This window comes from Strix aluco, chromosome 1 (genome assembly GCF_031877795.1).
Source record: "Strix aluco isolate bStrAlu1 chromosome 1, bStrAlu1.hap1, whole genome shotgun sequence".
Taxonomy (NCBI): Eukaryota; Metazoa; Chordata; class Aves; order Strigiformes; family Strigidae; genus Strix; species Strix aluco.
In genome coordinates this window covers 31,438,645-31,457,638 of record NC_133931.1, presented here as the reverse complement: position 1 = coordinate 31,457,638, position 18,994 = coordinate 31,438,645, and the positions used below count along the sequence as shown (strand labels likewise).

Sequence of the window (18,994 nt, the reverse complement as noted above, 5' to 3'; positions counted from 1 at the left end):
AACCTGCCCCGTTCATGTGACTGATCACGGTTTAAGTGGTTTATTGTTTTGTTATCATCAAGTAATTAACTGGCCATTGCTGAACTATACACTTGGGATCAATATTTGCAGTGCAACAGATAAAGCTAGACAATATGGTTATGAAATGTTAATATGTGCCTAGAAAGTTCTGAACATCGTTGTATAACTAGGACGGCTGTGTCTGGCAGCCCCTCTGCTGCCCTGCTCCCCGCTTCTCCTGCACACTACACGTCCTCATGTTTTCACATTTTGCTTGTAGGTCTCTTTAGCTGACCTTTGGATATTCCCCCACACACCTGTTCCCCCCAACTAAAAGTCTACTGGTAATTCCCCAGTTGATGTTTAATACAGTTGATTGTTGTCTTCTGCTTTACCAAGATGAGCTTTGCACAAATGCCCTCGCAGGCAGTTTGGGCACCCTGCTCCCCCCACCCTCTTATGCTGGCTGTGCTCTCTCCAGCTGGTGTTACCCAGGCTGTTTTTAAGGCAGCAGGGCTGTGTAGTTACCCACTCAGCTGGCTTCCTCAAAGTAGGCATGTGATTCTCCTAGACTTGAATGGCAACACATGTCTAAATTGAGGATCTGTGGTTTGCAAGTGAGCTAAATTTAATTAAAGTAGTGGGAGGCTAATTGGTCTGAGCTAGCCATCTTTTCCCATGTAGGTGATAAGTCTTGATACCTCTCACTGGTATGGCATCAGCTTGCAAAGATGTACTGTCTTGCTGGGTGAGGAGTGTTTTGTGGGTTCAAACAGGATTTATGTGGACCCTCCCTCCATCCCGAGTTTAGCACCCTTTCTTCAAAAAATAAAACATGCACTTCAGGAGGAATATGTGTCTTCAGGTATGTTTAATATGTAAATATATTCAGATGTATTAGCTTTACTTTTGAGGTTGGATTCAGCTTACCAAAGGGACCTTGGTGCAGCTGCTGAGCTAACTAATGTCAGCCTATGTATAGGCATATGTAGGGTTACTATATTATCCTGTACCTACCTATTACATATATCCTATATGTATATAGGGTTGTTGAAGTGCCTGGTGCATTGCTGTTTGTGCCAAGCAGCAGTGATGAGCTCTGTCAGCAGCAGGGCTTGGACTCTGCAGACCTCCAGGAGGAGCTCTGGATTCAGCATACAGCAAGAAACTCCAACAGGCTGGGAAGGCTGCAATTTTCACACAGGACCTAATTTCAGTCTTTCTTATTGCTCATGCTGGAGGGAAAAGAGCCTGCCTGGAAGCGCTGCTCAAAAATCCTTCCCACCTTCCCCACTTCCACCCCAAATTCCCACTTTTTCAAAGCTAAAATGCTCTTTTAAGTACTAACCCACCCTTCTCAGCTGTTTTTATAGCCTCTGTCTCTTTTCTTATCTTCCCCTGTCTGTGCCCACCTTGGCATCCAGCTTCATTCCCTGCTTGGACTTGCAAACATGCAGGACAGCAGGACCTCAGAGGCAGACCTTCAAGCAGAAGTTTACCAGCCCCCTCCTTATGCACTCATACCAGGATAAACTGGAGCTAAGACAAAGATTAAATCAATTAAAAGTATCCATTTTCAAAGAAAAGTTTAGCCCAGCATGATGGACTTACCCTATTTAATACTGGTTCAGTGAACTGTGAAGTGACTGGCTGCAAGCTGGTGTCATTGCAACACAGTGAGGACACTGAACTGCGAAGAGGGATTTCTCGGTCGAGTCTGTGTCTCTCGGCCTTTGCTAGGGTTCAGAGCACATCTGTAGTTGTGTGGTAACATCAGCAGTATGTTGGGTTAGGTGCAAACACGTGGGATGTGCCTATAGCAAGGTACTGCAACTGTTGGTTGTGAGGCTGTTGAGGATGTTCAAGTGTAGAATTAATCACTTTAATTTGTTGAGGATTGAATCTTAAAAGGTAAGGAGAAGTCTTATTTGTCAAAGGAAATTCAGTCTGAACTGACACATTCAGCAGATTGGCCCCATTTTCAGGACTGGCTACACAGTAGAGCTGAATTGGGTTTGGGCCCTTTGTCCACTAAGGAACAAACTCCACAGCCCCGTTAGTTGTTCTAGTGCTGTGTCTGTGCGTAACTAGGGTCATTTGCTGAGCTCCCTGGAACAATGGTTACAACATTTGAAGAAGTATTGCTATATTGTGGAGCACCTCACGTATCCCTTCAGGTACTGTAAGAGTACCTGAAGTAAGGCTCTACAAAATGTTCCTCCTGAAGGAAGATAATAGGCTGGAAAGAGGAAACCATAATGGGAGAATATCAGAAACAAGGAGAATATAAATCATGTAGATAATGCTTTGATTCTTTCACCATGCTTTGCAAATGTCCTTTTTACACTGCACAAGGAAGAGCTTCAGAGAAAATGCTCTTCAGATCTTCTGCAACAAGAGGCTGTTAGAGTGTCTTGGGTAAGCTACAAATGGTGGCAGTGGCAAATAACAAATTTGGTTGCAAGAGCAGGTAAAAAAAAAAAAGCTGCCTTTAGCTCAGGTAATTTCTAAAACAAAACCAAATACAGTGGAACCTGCATATGGATGCACAAGTAAAATTGGTTATGTTGCCAGTGACCTTTCTATGGCTGTAATGCAGTTTCAGAAATTAATAGCTGAACATGGGTAGCAGAGACCACCTCACACTTTTCAGGTTAAAACCTTCAGATACCAATGCTTTGCAAGCTCTGTCAGCAAAATGTGTCCAATCGATTTAGTTTCCTGAGCTAGGAAAAAAATCATCCTGCATGGACTAAGAAATTCTGGAAAAGGTTTGTAATAGCACTAACTTGATGACAGATCTTATCTGTATGTTGTACCAGACACTTGTCGTTGAACACAAAGGGTTTTATTTCACAAAGAAGACAATATGAGAAAAAAAATGATGGGGGAAAATTATAAGTAGTCAAGACATTAATTTATGTAGCCTGAGAATCTGTCTAGAGCACATATTGTGTCTGAATAAACTGAAATCTGAGCCGACAGCTGCTTCACCAGAGCAGAACAGAGCAGCCTGTTTGTTGAGAGACGAGATCTTGTGCTCTGACCTTTAGACGATCACAAGTCTTGTGTAACTCACATCATTTGAGAAGTGAAAGATGTTGGTCTTTCTGTGGTTTTCTAGATTCAGAACTGAAACACATATCTCACAGAGGATGCCAGTAGTTGACTACAGCATGCTGACAGCAAAGATAGATAAAAGTTATTTGCACATGTTCTGCTTTCTGAGGTTAACTCACAGCAAGGTTGAGCTTAATTTTCATTGTTTAATACTCCTTCATAACACGTTACTTCGCACATGAATTTTGCAATGCTCTCAACGTATGTTTTAATTGCCTATTTAAGTAGGGATGATTGAGTCAGATCTGACTGGTATGAGATGAAAAAGCAATGCTCTCCACAAGAAGCTTACTTATCTGGGCTCTTCTTGTACACATAAGCAGAAACAATACCTCTACAGGCACATCAACATTCTTACTGAATGGCTGTTTTTATTGTTTTTCAAAAGATTACATAAAATGAGACAGTTTTGTCATCTGCCTCTTCCCATGCAAGTTATAATCCCCTTGCCCAACTCAAATCTAAGAGGAATCAAGTGATGTTTTTTGTTAGGTTTACATTATCCTACAAGCTATGCTGTAAGATTTCTAAATTAACACTGCACATCAGCACACAAAACAAACTTTTCAGGGCAAGGCTTTCTCTAAATGTACAAAGCAACTGCCATAATAGGGTAGATCTCTTGCCTGATGCCTCTGCTTATCCCTGTAACAGGCATATTTATACTATGGAATGAGGGGGAAAGGGAGACCCCTTCACATCACAGATTATCCACCCCACAACCCACTTATCAGAAATGCTGAGAACATCTAGGAAAGAGCCACAGGGAATTTCAAAGGAGAGATCCTGTAGGACATTTGCCACATGTTGCAGCTGCTTCCTAAACTACATATATGTATGTATGTATGCATCTATCTATCTGTTGTCTTCTTTGAACATGCAAAGCAGTAATGAGATTTTGAAAGGTCAATGTGCAACATTCCCCCATTAGGCACTTGCCAGATGAGCAATGCTTGACAAACCCACATTAACTGCCAAACAAACAAATGAGCAGCCTTTCATAGTCATCCTCAACATTTCCATAAAACAGCTGTGGCAGCTGTGATTTCGTCTAGATGAAAAGCATTAATCCATAGGGGGTTCAGAGAGTAGAGGCTTGTTTCTCCGCCACATTAATGCAAACATCCTAGAGGTTTCAGTTTGAACTGGTAGAAGAAAGGAATAAAATTTAGAAGAACCTAATAATTTATGAGCAAGGATATTTAGATCTACTTGAAACCCAGTTGAGGTATCTCAAGACACAGTTCCTGTATTATACAGACTGGAGTCTCACCGGATCAGCGAATCATCTAATTTTAACCTGCTGACAAGTCTATGGGATCAGCAGTAACACTAAGAATACACCGACTGAGTTACTGTGCAATTAGGGTGAATCATATAATTGCTTTCTTCCTCATTTTCCCTATTTGCACAGCAGAGGGAAATACAATACCTGTCTCTCAGATACGAAGTGGGGACAAATTCATCATTTGGAGAGCACCTTGATGACCCTTGAGTTGCAGGAGTGCTGAGTATGAATCAGCAAGCATTTAAGATCTTCATGAAGAGCTTAAAAGGGGTGAAAAGGCTTAAAAGGGGTAAAAAGGCTTAAAAGGGGCAAAGGTCTCCATGAAGACTATGTTGAAAACCATGAAAACGTAGGTTAGAGTACTACTACTCCTGAAGGCTTAACAAAGGTTGTGCAGAACCTGCTAACTTCCCTTAAGACAGATGAAACTCAGCCAGTGCTGGGAGTTGAGCCCAGAATCCTGTTTGTTAGGCCAGTGCTTTAATCAGATGAGCCAGAACACCCACTGTCAGCAATACCCACGCTGATGGTTTCTGCACTGTGGGGGGTGATGCATGTTCCTGTCTCCTGAAGCCAAAGGGTTCAGCTCTGGCTAGCAGTGTCAGCACTTCTGAGGACTGAAATTATTACTCAAGTTTACCACTCCAACTTCCAAGTCTCCTTCTCCAGAGCCATGCTGCCCTGCTTGCAGTGTGGGATCTTTACAAGCAATACCAGAACTCCAGCCTGGGCTGAATGCCATGATATCCTTAATGAGACAGAAAATGAACAAGTCACACAAACAGGGACAGGCAGAGGGTAAGGATCTGGGTTACACAAGACAAATATGCTGCAGAATACTTTTCTGCCTGTTGGTTGGAGGTTGAAGTTACAAAAAAGAGAAAGAGAAGCTTTGCCAGTTCAGCTAGAACATTATTAGGTTTCCTGAATTGGAATTTTAGTGTCAGGTGCTGTTCCGCTGCAGAAAGACTTCATGCTAAAAATTTTCATTATCTGTTAAGTGAGAATGGCCTACACATCAGGCTTTCTGATTTATCCAGCTACACGGAATTACATTTGAGGACTCAGAAACTTTGGCCACTTACCACAGCTCCTTCAGCCTTCTTGTTACCTCTACAAGATAGTGAAAAGTGCCTGTCTGTCACAAACATCCTGCTCGTGCACATCCTGTGCTCTGGGCAGCCTAAATGTAGCTCTGACTGACCCTTGTTAAGCAGGATCCTTCAATGCCAGTATCGGTTTATTTTGATGATGCTGGATAAAACTGCAGTTTGGGACTTTAAAATGTGCCCACCAGAAGAAAAAAGATGCTTCGTCTGTGACATATGGGGTTATGATTTGACACCCCTCATGACACCCTTTTCCTGACTCTGGAACAACCATCAGAATGGTTCTGAATTCATCAACCCAGGGAGAAATTTAGAGAGAAGCATTTCCTATTCCAGTATAACTCAAGCTATCCAACTGGAGAATAATCTATAAAGCAGAATATGGCTGACAGTCACTATTACTCATAAGTGGGGATGACCTAAGTTTGTAATTTATATGTATTACAAGATAAGAATATGTTAATATTTTTTGTTTAGAATAAAGGACTGCATTTTCCCACCTTTCCACTCTTCCAGTTGCATCAGATAACAAAAGATACATCAAACTTTGGAAGAAGATTGAAAACATTTAACAAAAGCCTTACTCAGTTTGTTTGCCTTGTAATGCACAACGTGAGAAGGACCACATACAAAAGATTGCCCTTTGAAACAAGCATAGGATAAAGGTTAGCACAACAAGGGATTGCAAAGAAATGCCTGCACTATGGAAGAAGAAACCCTGGAAGGAGGTTCCTGAATGCCCTAAGATAACACAGAACCTAAACCACTCACAACACAGAAACTAACATTTAGTGGAGAAGCAATTCTGGTTAGCAAATGATTGAACCAGTTTTCACTCTCAAAGGGGACAAATCAAGTGTAAACTATGGGCAAGGCAATCCTCTCTTTCTTCTCTGCCTTTTCCGCTCGCTCTCTCATCTTTTCTTTCATCTGGGACATTAAGATCCTATACATTAAAAATGTGATGAAGATAACAAAAACGTAGAAAAAAAACCCCTCCACTGGTCAATACGTTGACTGCTCATCCAGAATCAAACTGTTTAAAAGAGACATCTTTTGGAGACAGCAGCATTATCAGTCCTCCAAGTTCAAAGAAACATGGATGTGAGGATATAGTTCTTTTACCCTAGCATCCCTTAAAGCAAGTCTTGTATTTTATAGGAAAAGTACACACCTAGTTTTGAATGTTGGATCTCTCCAACAATCTGAATGTACTGATCTCTGGGACAAAGATTTAATCAAAATATGGAAAGGAATGATAGGAAGAAAGACCCTTAGACATGGTATTCTACAAAGGGAGTGTTTTCTTTAGGATTCTTCCCTTCCTTGGTGATTCAAGACCTTGGACTACTTATTTGTGTTATCTGACATCTCGTAAAAAAACTGATTGCAGCAGTAGCAGCTTCAGAGTGTAACTCTTCAGAATTCCTTCCCCAATGTGTATCAGAGCCTGCTGTAGCATAGGAAAAAAACCCCAAACAAAACCACATAAAATTTCCTATAGAAAGTTTGTTATCAGTTGTACTAGAAATGCAAATTTCTGGCAGGATAACTGCTACTGCTTCATAGCTGCAATTCAACAAAGGAATAGAAACTGCAGAGAGAAAAATCAAGTTACTTCATGGTCTAATGAGATGCACAGAGTAAAACCAATTTGGGACAGACATACCACCTAGAACAGGAGCTTTGCACATCCTTTTTCTCTGCAACTATGACCCCCCAAAGCAACAAATTGATGCTTAACATAAGGAGATGAGGACAGTAGCCTACTGGAAATCACACCACGTAGGCTATTCTCTCCTACGACTGCCAGGTGCAGTTTCATGAATTAGTGAATTCGCTCCCTTCCTTGAGCTGGTTCAATGGGACTATTATAGTCACAGTAACTAATGGCTGTCGCAGTGGGAAAGGTATGAAGTGGGCGTTTTATTGGGACTCATTCTTGATTCAATACTAGTCAGCATTTTAATTGATTTAGGAGTATACAAACCAAAAGCAGTGAAGTGGTGTGGGCAGACTGCAAGGGGTTTGGAGGATACAAAATGCTGCAGAATTACTAAGTTTAAGAAGTAGTATAAACCAAAGCAAAACCCCAGTAAGATTAAGCTGGGTATTAAAATGTAAAACTAAGGGGAAAACACCCATTGCAAATCAGTGTCTGAACTATTAAGACAATTACTTTTGGAATGATTTAACTACAACAGAGAACAGTGCGTTACTGGTTGCAATTCTTGTAATTAGTTCACTCCGCTGCAGTTCCAGTCTGAATACTCCTCTGCTCCTTGTGAAGAGCACAGAACTCCACTGTCAAATTCTCATGAATGAAATAATTGAAAGTTGGCTTCTTCCATACTAAAATTGCAGCAGTGAGTGAAATGAGGAGGAGATGGATGGAAAACAGTGCCAGAATAGAAGCAAGGGCACCAGAAAAAAATTTCAATATAGGACAGACTTGGAAACCACCTTGATCAGGATGTTCAAGGCCACCATAGGTTGTACACTGCAAATTTTGCATGTCCCTTAGGGGGGTAATCATTCATTAACCAGTAACATAGGCCAAGTGATACCACAGGGCTGCTGAACAAAATCACATTTTCAGCTCAGTTTAATTAAAAATCAAGGTCCCTCTAAACAAAAATATCTATTCATGTGACACTAAGGTTTATAAGATATTCTGCTGACCCAAAATATTTAAAGACAGAGTACAACACAATTTCCATTCCTTTGCCCTCTCATGACTAAATTGTAAATTATATTAATACTTTCTTTAGTGACTAGATTTGCACATTTACCTGAAGTACTTTAGAAATTCCTAGCACCTTTTCAAGATTTTTAAAACATTTATAGTTGTAAACCTAACACTATTTTAATATACACAGTTCAATCTTCTTTTCAAAGATGTAAGTGACATCTGACAAAAGATTTAATAAATTTTCAAGGAAGTGTCAAAACTTTATTGAGTCCATTCAACATCTATGAGGATTCATGTAGAATATAAAAAAAGATTAGTGCCTTTTTTATTTGAATCTTCAACGGAAGTACAGTAATTTTTCGGGTGTCTTGTTACAGCATTCTCATTTGTTTTCAAGCTGACAATTTTTGGTACAAAGACAAACAGAACTCAGACCAACTGTTGAGTAACTGTTGGAAATCACTGAGGTAAGAAATGGCTCTGATAGTATTCTTATTCTTCTATTAGACAAGGCATTGAATGTTTTTTTCTACAATGGAAAAAAGACGACAGGTGTTTTGTCCATAGTTTTATTTCACCAGGAAGGTTTACACAGTTCTGCATAAAGGTCATTGTATGCACAGCCTGAAGTACAAAGCTCCCTTTGAAAACTCCAGCACAAAGACACTGCATATTGACAACATTAAACAATGATGTGGGTGGTATAGGGCGAAAATAAAGATTAAAACAAAACAGCATTCTTCCTATTGGAAAAGCAGAATAAAACAAGGCACTTTCAGTCAATAAGAACAGAAACAAGCTGTATCAAAGATTCCACAGAGCTGACCCAGAGCACTGTAACAAAATTCTGCAGTAATGAACAAGTAAAATACAAAAAGGCACTAAATAATCCTCTCCCTGCAACTCCCCTTTCTCAACCAATTAGCCAACTGAACTTGGCACAATGGAGTCTTAATTATAAAGTGCATCTCCTGTCTTAATACATTTTGAAAAATAGGCTATAGAACACATGTAGCGGTATCCCCATGTGTACAATATATTGAAACAAAAATACATTGCAACTAGATTCAATCTAGTTATGAACTGTGCAGGAAAAAAATATGGCTTCTTTACAAGTCTTTCAATCATCTCCATATAATCTGGAATATTTTTAAACAAACATGAATGTGTTAGCAAGATGGTAAGAGGTAGTGTTCCAAGAAAAAGGCAAACTCACCAATTTTATTGTTACGTGGGTATATAGCAAAGGTATCCCAGATTTCAAAAGCAGCATTACTGAACAAAAAGTATTACAGCATGCTATCTTGGGATGAAAATACACAGTGTTTTGGGGGTCTCATATTAGTTCCTTCAGCAAAAATGACCATTTTTTTTTTTTAAATGTCCAGCTAGAATCCCATTTTGTAAGTACTTTTCTCTTGGTACTGTAAGTTTTCCTATTGCATTGCATTAAAATTTCCAGAGAAATATTCTTCAACTTTAGGATTTAAAACCAACACATTCTACACTCTTATTAAATGTAAGATGAGTCCATTTTTACTTCAACAAGCATTAATTTATGGCTATAAGAATATGAAGACACAAATACCAAACAGATGAACACATCAAATATGTCACATCAGTGGCAACATACGACATGCTAGTTCGAGGTGTTTGGTGATTTAATGTGAAGTTTTCGTCACTCCGCTAGGAAAGTCAGCCAAATTGTGTATGTACACTATCTAAACTTTAGCTGATTTTAGCCCTTATTAGACTTTAATATATTAAATATATAAAGGCTAGATAAAAACTTAAGTCAAAGCAGCACTGGGTATGTTTCTTATGTTAATAATTTGTAAGGATTTATGTAAACATTCAATATGTGCATTCGTGCTCTTTGCTGTAAATTCTTCACAGCTGCTCTATGCCCATACCCACAGAGTATGTCCCAGACATGAACCTTTCCCAGGTAACAGCAGCTGCTACTCATCTATTCTTCTTCATCAGCAGTATACGCTACTTCAGCAACTTCAATTTCTGGTACAGAATTTTCAGCCAAAGAGCCACTCCAGCATGCCTCATGGTTCTCTTTATCTGAGCTGCAACAACAGATCAATAAGCTTTGTCAAATGGAAACTAATATGATTCTCCATAGTCATTTTATACCTACAATCCACAAAACATTTTCAAAGCTTGTTCAACTTATCACTTATTCCGGATCTAAAATTATCTATCCTTAACTGTTCAGAATTTATGCAAGACCAAACGCTTAAAAACATACTTTAAAAAACCCTGAAATATATTATAAGTAAAATAATAGTATTTACCAGCTGTCCTCACCCAGGGTACCCTGGTCTGCTTCTACTGCTGAAGACTCCACCTCACCACTGCACTCACTTTCTTCTCCTGATATTTGACGAGTCATTTTTCCTAAAGATAAATCCCTACAACAAATAAGAACAGAGTACCACCAATCCATACAGCAAACATTCACCACCGAAGAGCTGTTTGTTTCATTTTAAGCTTTGCAGTTTCTGGGAGCCTATCAATCTCACTCCTACATGCCCCATTTCTTTTATTACTACAGAGATGCAGGGCTTGCACTGGATAGCTATTTAAACAGTTTATTTGCTCCAGCTGCTTATTCCTAAACTAAATTCAATCCCCTGGTTGCATCACAATTTAGTAGCTTTAAAAAAAATTCAAGTCCCAGAGGGGTGATTGTGACTTTAGGTAAGAAATTACAAGCAGCTGATCTAAGCCACACACATTGTGCCTAAATGGCAGAAGGATAATAACCAAAACATAGTGAAAAGGAAGACAAGCAGGATGATAAAAGATTTCTTCAACAGTTTCCCAAGTTTGTCATTGTAACTTTAGAGTCACATATTAAGTTTCAGAGCAATACATTTTCCCATTAATGATAAAAAGACAGGTAGTAATTTTTTTCTTAACAGCAACACAAGTTGGCAGTCTGACTAGCCTGGCTACAAATGGGAATACCCTCATGTAAAATGATCAGAAAAACTTGTTTCCAAAGCGTTGCTCCATGGGGGAAACATACATCAATTTCGTGTCAAAAGCTGTCACTTGAATCGGAAAGGAAAGCTTGTGAACAATTTTGTGTTGAAAGTGATGTTACTATATTTCACCCTCCTTTTTAAATAACTCTACTATTGTTTCTGTAGTTTTATTTTAATGCATGTATTTTAAGTAATACCTCAGCAGTATTCTCTAACATGATTATTAATCCAGCATATGTAAAGGCCTACAACTCTGATGCCTTGTCCAATTGTCCCCTCCTACCTCACATACGTTTTAGGCCTTTGGAGCATAAAGGCAGAAGATGCTTAATTCTTGCTGGGCCATCAGATCAAAATTCCCCTTCAACAAGGTCAGAGACAGACCATTTCTTTTGGGTTCAACTCCCATCAGACAAGCTGAATTTCTTAAACAAGGTCACACGTTTAACTTGGTAACTTTTACAACTAAAAATCACACAGGAGTTATTTTCCATTAATACTTCAGATAGTACTTGGCTAACTTTGAGTAATTTTAAACATCTGGGAAGCTGGCAGGGTATTTGTGTGTTTAAAAAAAAAAATCCATCCTCAGGGAAAGCACTAAAAAATAAAATCCCTTTTTGCTACTCATGCCTTCTTATTTTATTTTTAGTCACACAGAATTTCCTATCATGCTGTTTTAGCCAAATGCAAGTTATTTCAATTTACTGGCTATTTCACTGTTTAAGCCAGCAATAGTCAGAACTTTCTCGTCAAACAGTGAAAGCATTTTTCAAATGTAATTACTTGCCTTCAGGAGTAACAAACTGAATATGGTATTCAGATCAGAATTTTCAGTAAGCCACAACAATTGTAATTTAAATCTTTTTCCAAATGTAATTCACTTAAACATTATGTCCAAAGATGTGATTTGTTAGTCAACCTGGATATGCTAGACTCAACCACCCAAGCATTATTAAAATAACTTCTAAACGGACCGTGGGAGTTTACTCCTTTGCTAAGGAAATCCCACAATGACTGACTCAGCAGGTCTATCGGGACACTGAAGAGCCCAACATCAACTCCCCTGGGTCTGCTAAAAAATTTAGCAGACAGACACCATAAAGTTTTATAATAAAACTCTACCATTTTTTTTCTTTAGATTTAAATGGATGATCTGCAGCATCATTCCAGGCAATTCAGAACAAAGTTAAAGACATTAATACAGACATAAAAATCACTTGATCACTATGCTCTGTCAAAGCTTTGAGTACAGGTGGAATTTTATAACTCAAAGCAATTTTTCCACTGCTCTCATCCCTAACAGGGCATTTCACATATCCAATACTTCAAAAGCAGAACAGAATCTTTGCCTTATCTTTACAGGACTTAAAGGATTAGGAAACATAATCCCAGTTACTTTAGAAGGAAAAGATGGGACAACACTTTCTCAGTCATTTCTACTAAACCACAGTTTGTTAGCCAGCATATGAGAAAGAGCCTACTGAAAATATTGCTTTGTGTGTGGTTATGTGGGGAAAATTGTTTCCAAGAATACATTTAAAGCTGGTACTTGTGACTATATAGACAAAATGCCTTCAGGAAAAGAAACTCCTAAAACCTGTAAAATTTCTACATACCTAATTCTTCTTTCAATAGCATCTATATGAAGTTGCTTTTCACTTAACAATTTCTTCAGCGATTCAACCTCCCTTTGTTTTTCAAGCAGTTCTTTTTGTAGACGGTAATTTGTTTCCTCCAGAGTTTCACAGAAAGCCTAAAAGACAAATTCAAGAACATCTTCCGTTTAACTTCAGTGGACTGCCTTTAATGGTTTTTCTTTTAGAAATATCAATGTGTAACAGAATTGTAGCTGCTTTTCTTTGTATTGATTACCATAAAGAGCTATATAACCTTAAAAAAAGTTGTCCTTTAAAACACCATTTTGCTTTGAACAATGAACTTATGCTAAACCGCAATGCAAATACTTTATCACATCATTTGTTTGTCTCAAAAAAGACTTTAGAAAGAGGTTTCTTTCCTTTGATGCACAGTCCCTAATTTTGGACCTTTTTGCCTGTATGGAACATCAGCTGAACTCCATATTCCTCTTTCCCCTCATATAAGCTTTGCTTTCACATGTCTTGGAAATCAATTTCAAAGTATCTAATTATTCCCAAGATACTAGGAATATCTGGATAAAGTGCATGTCCTTCCCTTACGCGGTTCTGTACCAAATAGCTGTTACAAATATGCCAATCATGAGCATCAGAAGACCAATACAAAAACAGTTTGAAAAGTTTAATGAAATGCTAAGAATGCTAACTACTCAACCATGAGAAGTATGTTGTTTTACTCTGCTGAGCATGACATGTATATATAGTACACCGATGAACATGGCAGTGAGCAATCTCAAGACTTAATGTGAAGAGCCAGTGTACAATGCAATATCCACTGAATGCAGGAAGTGACAGAAGCGTTGGCTCAGAGCCTGCTGGTCTGTTACTGGAAAGAGCAAGTCTACCAACAGTAATGTGCAAATCTGATTTAATAATTTACACGGTCTCGCTAAATAAGAAACCCACATAGGAGGCTTTCTTGGCTTAAAGTTACATACAACTAGCTACTAATTCACAGAATCCACTGAATATAAACATTTTATATGAGCTCAGTTAAGAACAATGCTGTTAAGACACTGTTTTCTTTTAAAATGGGCTACAAACATCAAGATGATACTATTCTTTGCTTTAATTGAAGCAGACTTACCAACTTCTTGAAAATGTTACATTTTCCTGTAATTATAGAATTCAAACAAATTCAGTGTTTTTCAATCCAGTAACCATTTTGATTTTTTTTTTTTTTTCCCACTGAATTTTAATTCATTTTGACTCAGATAGCAAATTTATCTTGGTTGGCAGGCATTGAAGACCAATCATAAGTTAAACCACAGCTTTATTCACATCTAGTAGAGCCAAGAACACATGGCATGCAACTCGTTCTTCACACAGCATTTTTAGTGATTGCTTTAGCAATCATTCCAGTTAAGCAGTCGTCCTGTTTCATCCAAGCCAATTAAGTGAATTCTAGTGTATTTTGTAATAAAACTATTCAGGGTTGCTGGTGCCCTAGCTGAAAACTGGCCATTATTTCCTTAAGAATATAATTAAGTTATATTACTTCTACCTTTAGATTTATGCACATGCAAATTTCCCTATTCACAGAATAACTAAAAGTATTCCACATGTGTTGTAAAATGTTTCATTGTTCTATATGAAAACTGAAAAAAGCCTTTTGGAAAAACTCATTTCTAGCTGTAACCTGTGTATCAGCTGCCCAAAGAAAGGAAGTCACTCTTCACAACTGAGTAAGAAAACATCAACATATTCTGAAGGATGCCATAATAACAGAAAGGTGAACTGAAGCTGAGAAAGACCTATCAGGGAATTGCGTGATATCTTGCTCCTTGAAGAGCTGGACACCTAGAGTCTGGTACAGTTCTAATACCCAGGTAGGACCAATTTTCCCTGCAAGTTCTGAAAGGGCAACATAACTAGGCCAGCTGGAAGAGAGCTTTGCTCCTTTCTTCAGTGGATCATGAAACACTGATGGCTGGAAAAGGACCTGTGGAAGCAATTACCAAGGATATGACCATTAAAAAAAAAAAAAAAAGTCATAGTTGTTCAGTGAATACTTTGCCTAGGTTTCTCTGATGTAAGGCCTAAACAATTTCTAACAGCAGAGGTACGTGTACCCCTCCCAGAAAAGATAAATATGTTTTGGCAAGTCCTTATTGAACTGGAATAATTGAATGGACATAAAACAAATAGAAGATTGCTGTATTTTCCATTATCAGGAAAATGGTGATAGAATTTCTTTTTTTTTTCCCCAATCCTTTGTATGACAACAGTAACAGCAGAGAAGTGAAACAGAACTGATTTTCAAGATACCTTTAAAAAATGAACTCCAGGAATAGGCATGTGAACCATACTGCTTGCCCTGTAGTTGGGCATTGTTAAAAAAAAAAAGTGGGGAATGGATACAGATGCTCTGATATGTAAGAGTTCAGGATCCTAACAGGCAGGAGCAGGGCAAAAAGCAGACCACAGCTATGGATTTCAGGTGAGCAGACTTCAATCTCTCCAGAAATCTGCTTGAAAAAGAATCCAGGGGAAACTACCCTGAAGGGAAGAACAGCCCAGGAGAGCTAGCTGATACTCACAATCACCATCTCCAAACTCAAGTAAGGTCCATCTCAACAAGCAAGAAATCAAGCAAAGGCTGCAGGAGGTCTGTATGGATGAGCAAGGAACTCCTAACTGAACTCAGACACAAAAAGAAAGTTTACTAGCACTGGAAACATGGAGAGGTGACCCAGGAGGCATACAGGGCTGCTGTCTCATCTTGAGGGAACAGGGTTAAGAAAGTGAAGGCCAACCTGAAGTCAAATCTGGCAAGGTATGTGAAAGAAAACAAGAAAAGGTTCTGCAAGTACATAATCAGCAAAAGGAAGACTAGAGAAACCATGGACCTACTGCTGAATGGAGTGGGGGAACTTGTGACAAATCACATGTGAAAGGTTCGGGTATTCAATGTCATCTTTGCCTGTCCTGACCAGTAAGACCAGACTTAAGGAATTCCAGACCTCTACAACCAGAAGGAAAGACAAGCAAGGGCAAGACAGGCTTACCCTCAGTGAAGGAGGGCCAGGTCAGGGAGCACTTAAACTAACTGGACATACATAAGTCCATGGGGCCTGACAGGTTGCACCCATGTGTGCTGAGGGAGCTGGCTGATCTCTAGCTTGTTGTCCACCAGGACCCCACTGCTCATGTTTTGAAGATCATAATCAAAAATAATTAAGGGACTTGAGCATCTTTCATGTGAAAGGGGGATGAGACAGCTGGGACTGGTGACTGCTGGGACAGCTGGGACTCAGTCTGGAGAAGGCTTGGGGTGATCTTACCAAAGGATATAAATACAAGATGGGTGGGAATGAAGAAGAGGGAGTCATCTTGTCAGTGGTGTCTGCTGACAGAGCAAGAGACAATAGGCACAAATTAAAACCCACGAAATTCAATCTGAACACAAGAAAACACTTTTTTTTTTTTTTTTACTGTGATGGTGATCAAACACTGGAGCAGGTTGCACAGAGAGGTTGTGAAGTTTCCTCTGTAGATTATTCAAAACCTGACTTGACACGGTCTTGGGCAATCTGCAGTAGCTGTCCCTGCTTGAGCAGCAAGGTTGGACTAGATGGTCTGAAGAGGTCCCTTCCAACCTCAACCAATCCGTAATAAAGTAGGGTATCCCTTGGAGACCAGAAGTTTATGACAGCTGTGTCTGACAACTTCACAGAAATGGTTAATAGCCAAAACTACAACAGCACAGCTATTTTAATAGTTTTGCCTAAAATTCTGTGATGGAAGAATAACCCTGAGACTTTACCATGGCATGTATGACCAAAATCTCTATGAAAGTGGTACTTAAATTTCTTGATTACCTGAAGAAGTAATTCCTGTAATTTTTATTAGTTTTCATCAACTTAAATAGCTATGATGAAAAGTGACTGTATAATTACAAGCTCACGACACAAAAAGCAAACCAAATGCTTCAGATGTACATAGTAATGTAACAAGAGTCAAGGCACTCCCACTTACATGCAAAACAAGATGGTAAATATAAATTCAGTTGAAAGAGTATCACTTAAGATTCATAATTTCTACAGCATTAACAACATATGTGCAATTCCAAATCACATTGTTATTCTAGAAAGCAAGCAAACTAAGACAACCTGTTCTAGACAGACTCGGTATAGCTCTGCATGCTAGTGAAACATACTTCTAGTAAAACAGGCTGCAGCATACAGTGTTATTTGTTCAGTGTACTCATATGCACACTGAAAGGCTGCTGTTTTACAACACTAAACACTGCTCAGCTATCTGTGAGAACACTGTTTTTGTTGGTCAGAATTAATCCTTTCATTACATTTCATAGAAAGAACATTTACTGCAAGACGTGAAGTCTAACGTGTATGCATTGTGACAATGTGTTGAATGTAAACCTACAAAAACTCTCCTTATATTCAGCAGCTGGCTTAAAAAAATTTCATCCACTGGTCATAAAAGGTAAGATGGAGGAGATTTTATCTTGGGACAGGGATCAAGCACAGCAGTCAATAATTATCAGTGTGCACCAACAATCAGACTGTGTCAGTTTTAGAAATACAACCATTTGCAAGTTTTTGTGAAAGAACAGAAATAAAAATGTTTCATTCCATACTGTTCAAGTAGATTTTACAATATACTAACAACAACTACTGCCTTTTGCATTCTCTTTATCATACTACATAGCACTTACCCTGCTCTCTTCTAGACTGTCAAAAGGACCTGGAGGATCATCCAGACAAAGAAATTCTCTCACTGCAAGGCTTTACCAAATAAAAGAGAGTGAATTACTTAATGTACAAAAAAGCAACAATACTCAAATAAGATGATATAAAGGCAGTATTTCTTCACGGGACACAAGCATCTATCTTCAGATTTACTCCGAACTATTCAAAATAATGTTAACCTATTAAATCTCAGTTGTGTTAACCAGGGAGAGTATTTAAAACATGACTTAAGTTGCACAAGTACAGTTAAAGAGTTTTCAAACAGAGAGTAAGTCAATTTAGAACATGATTTTTCAAATCTTCAGTGAATTTGTTGCTACATGACAACTGACAAGCAAGTTATCCTTGTGGAGGTTTGAAAAATTCTCCTAGTGAAAAATAAGTATTAAAAGATGCATGAAAAAAGTATGCTGCTAAAATTGGTACACAGATCCCTTCAGGAAGTATCAGTGGAACTAGGCATGGGTACTGAAACACACTTACCTGTCTCCATTTTGCTAAGATCATAATCCATTGACATATACACAGTATATAATTTATGCATATACAAAGTACAGAATTTTTTATATATATATATAAAAGAACAAGTTATAAAAAAAATAAGAGGCAAGGTTAATGTGCCATGGATATACTACATAGCATCCCTAAACGCACATTTCAAACTAATGCATTCAACTTAAAATTCTGTAAAATTGTGTAACGCTTGTCATCCTCCTCTATGCATTGTTTTGCAAAGGCCAGAAGAAGAAAGTACGTGCAATCCTGTGGTTTACTATAAAGTATTTTGAGCATCTTGCTCATTCTATCTTCCAAGTTTAGATTACTTTTCACAGAACTCTTCAACATCTCCTAACAGGTCCTTTTACCCATCTTTCCTGCTCTGTTGCATTCAACGGTCTACAACTTCCAACCAGAACATTGTATTCACAAGTAATTAGCAAGTAGTAACATATTAGCAATTCTGTGCTTGCACTCAGTACTACAAATCTGTAAATCATCTCCCACTGCAATGAACACAGAAAAATGGAAAATGTGAATCCAAACTAATTCCCCATCTCTTCCTCCCACCTAAGTCCAGTAGGAAGGTAAGGGCAAAAGGAGGTATTTTTCTAACTTCTCTCATTCTCTGCATTTGAGGCAGATGCAAATTTCTAACACAAGGAAACTTCTTTTACCCAACTACTAATCTAATCAAACAGCTTCAGATTTAGCAAGCAAAATGGGGAGAGAAGTTTTTTTAAGCAAACACTAATTATTAATTATGCCACAAGTTTTAGTTTTAGAAAGGCTCTTAATATTTATCTAAAATACACTGAACTTTTATTTTGTTGCTGGATTTTTGTAAGCCTGTTTTCAAGTGCTAATTGCACATGTGAAGATACAGGTGGCTTTTTTTGGCCAATGGTTGGTGAG

At 38.5% G+C, this 18,994-nt stretch overlaps 1 protein-coding gene across 5 annotated transcripts in view; it reads right to left on the bottom strand.

Moving 5' to 3' along the window:
* Positions 1-8,448: 8,448 nt before the first annotated feature.
* SNX16 (sorting nexin 16) overlaps positions 8,449-18,994 on the bottom strand; it is a 28,488-nt gene continuing 17,942 nt past the window's right edge. For 4 of the 5 annotated variants that reach the window (XM_074816715.1, XM_074816735.1, XM_074816722.1 and 1 more), the window contains 4 exons: positions 17,548-17,617; positions 12,831-12,967; positions 10,516-10,632; positions 8,449-10,287 (listed from right to left, as the gene is read on the bottom strand). In XM_074816715.1, the coding sequence (XP_074672816.1) occupies positions 10,179-10,287; positions 10,516-10,632; positions 12,831-12,967; positions 17,548-17,617 (433 nt within the window). In that variant the 3' untranslated portion in view covers positions 8,449-10,178. The remainder of the gene's footprint in view (positions 10,288-10,515; positions 10,633-12,830; positions 12,968-17,547; positions 17,618-18,994) is intronic. The other variant, XM_074816740.1, reaches the window with a different exon arrangement.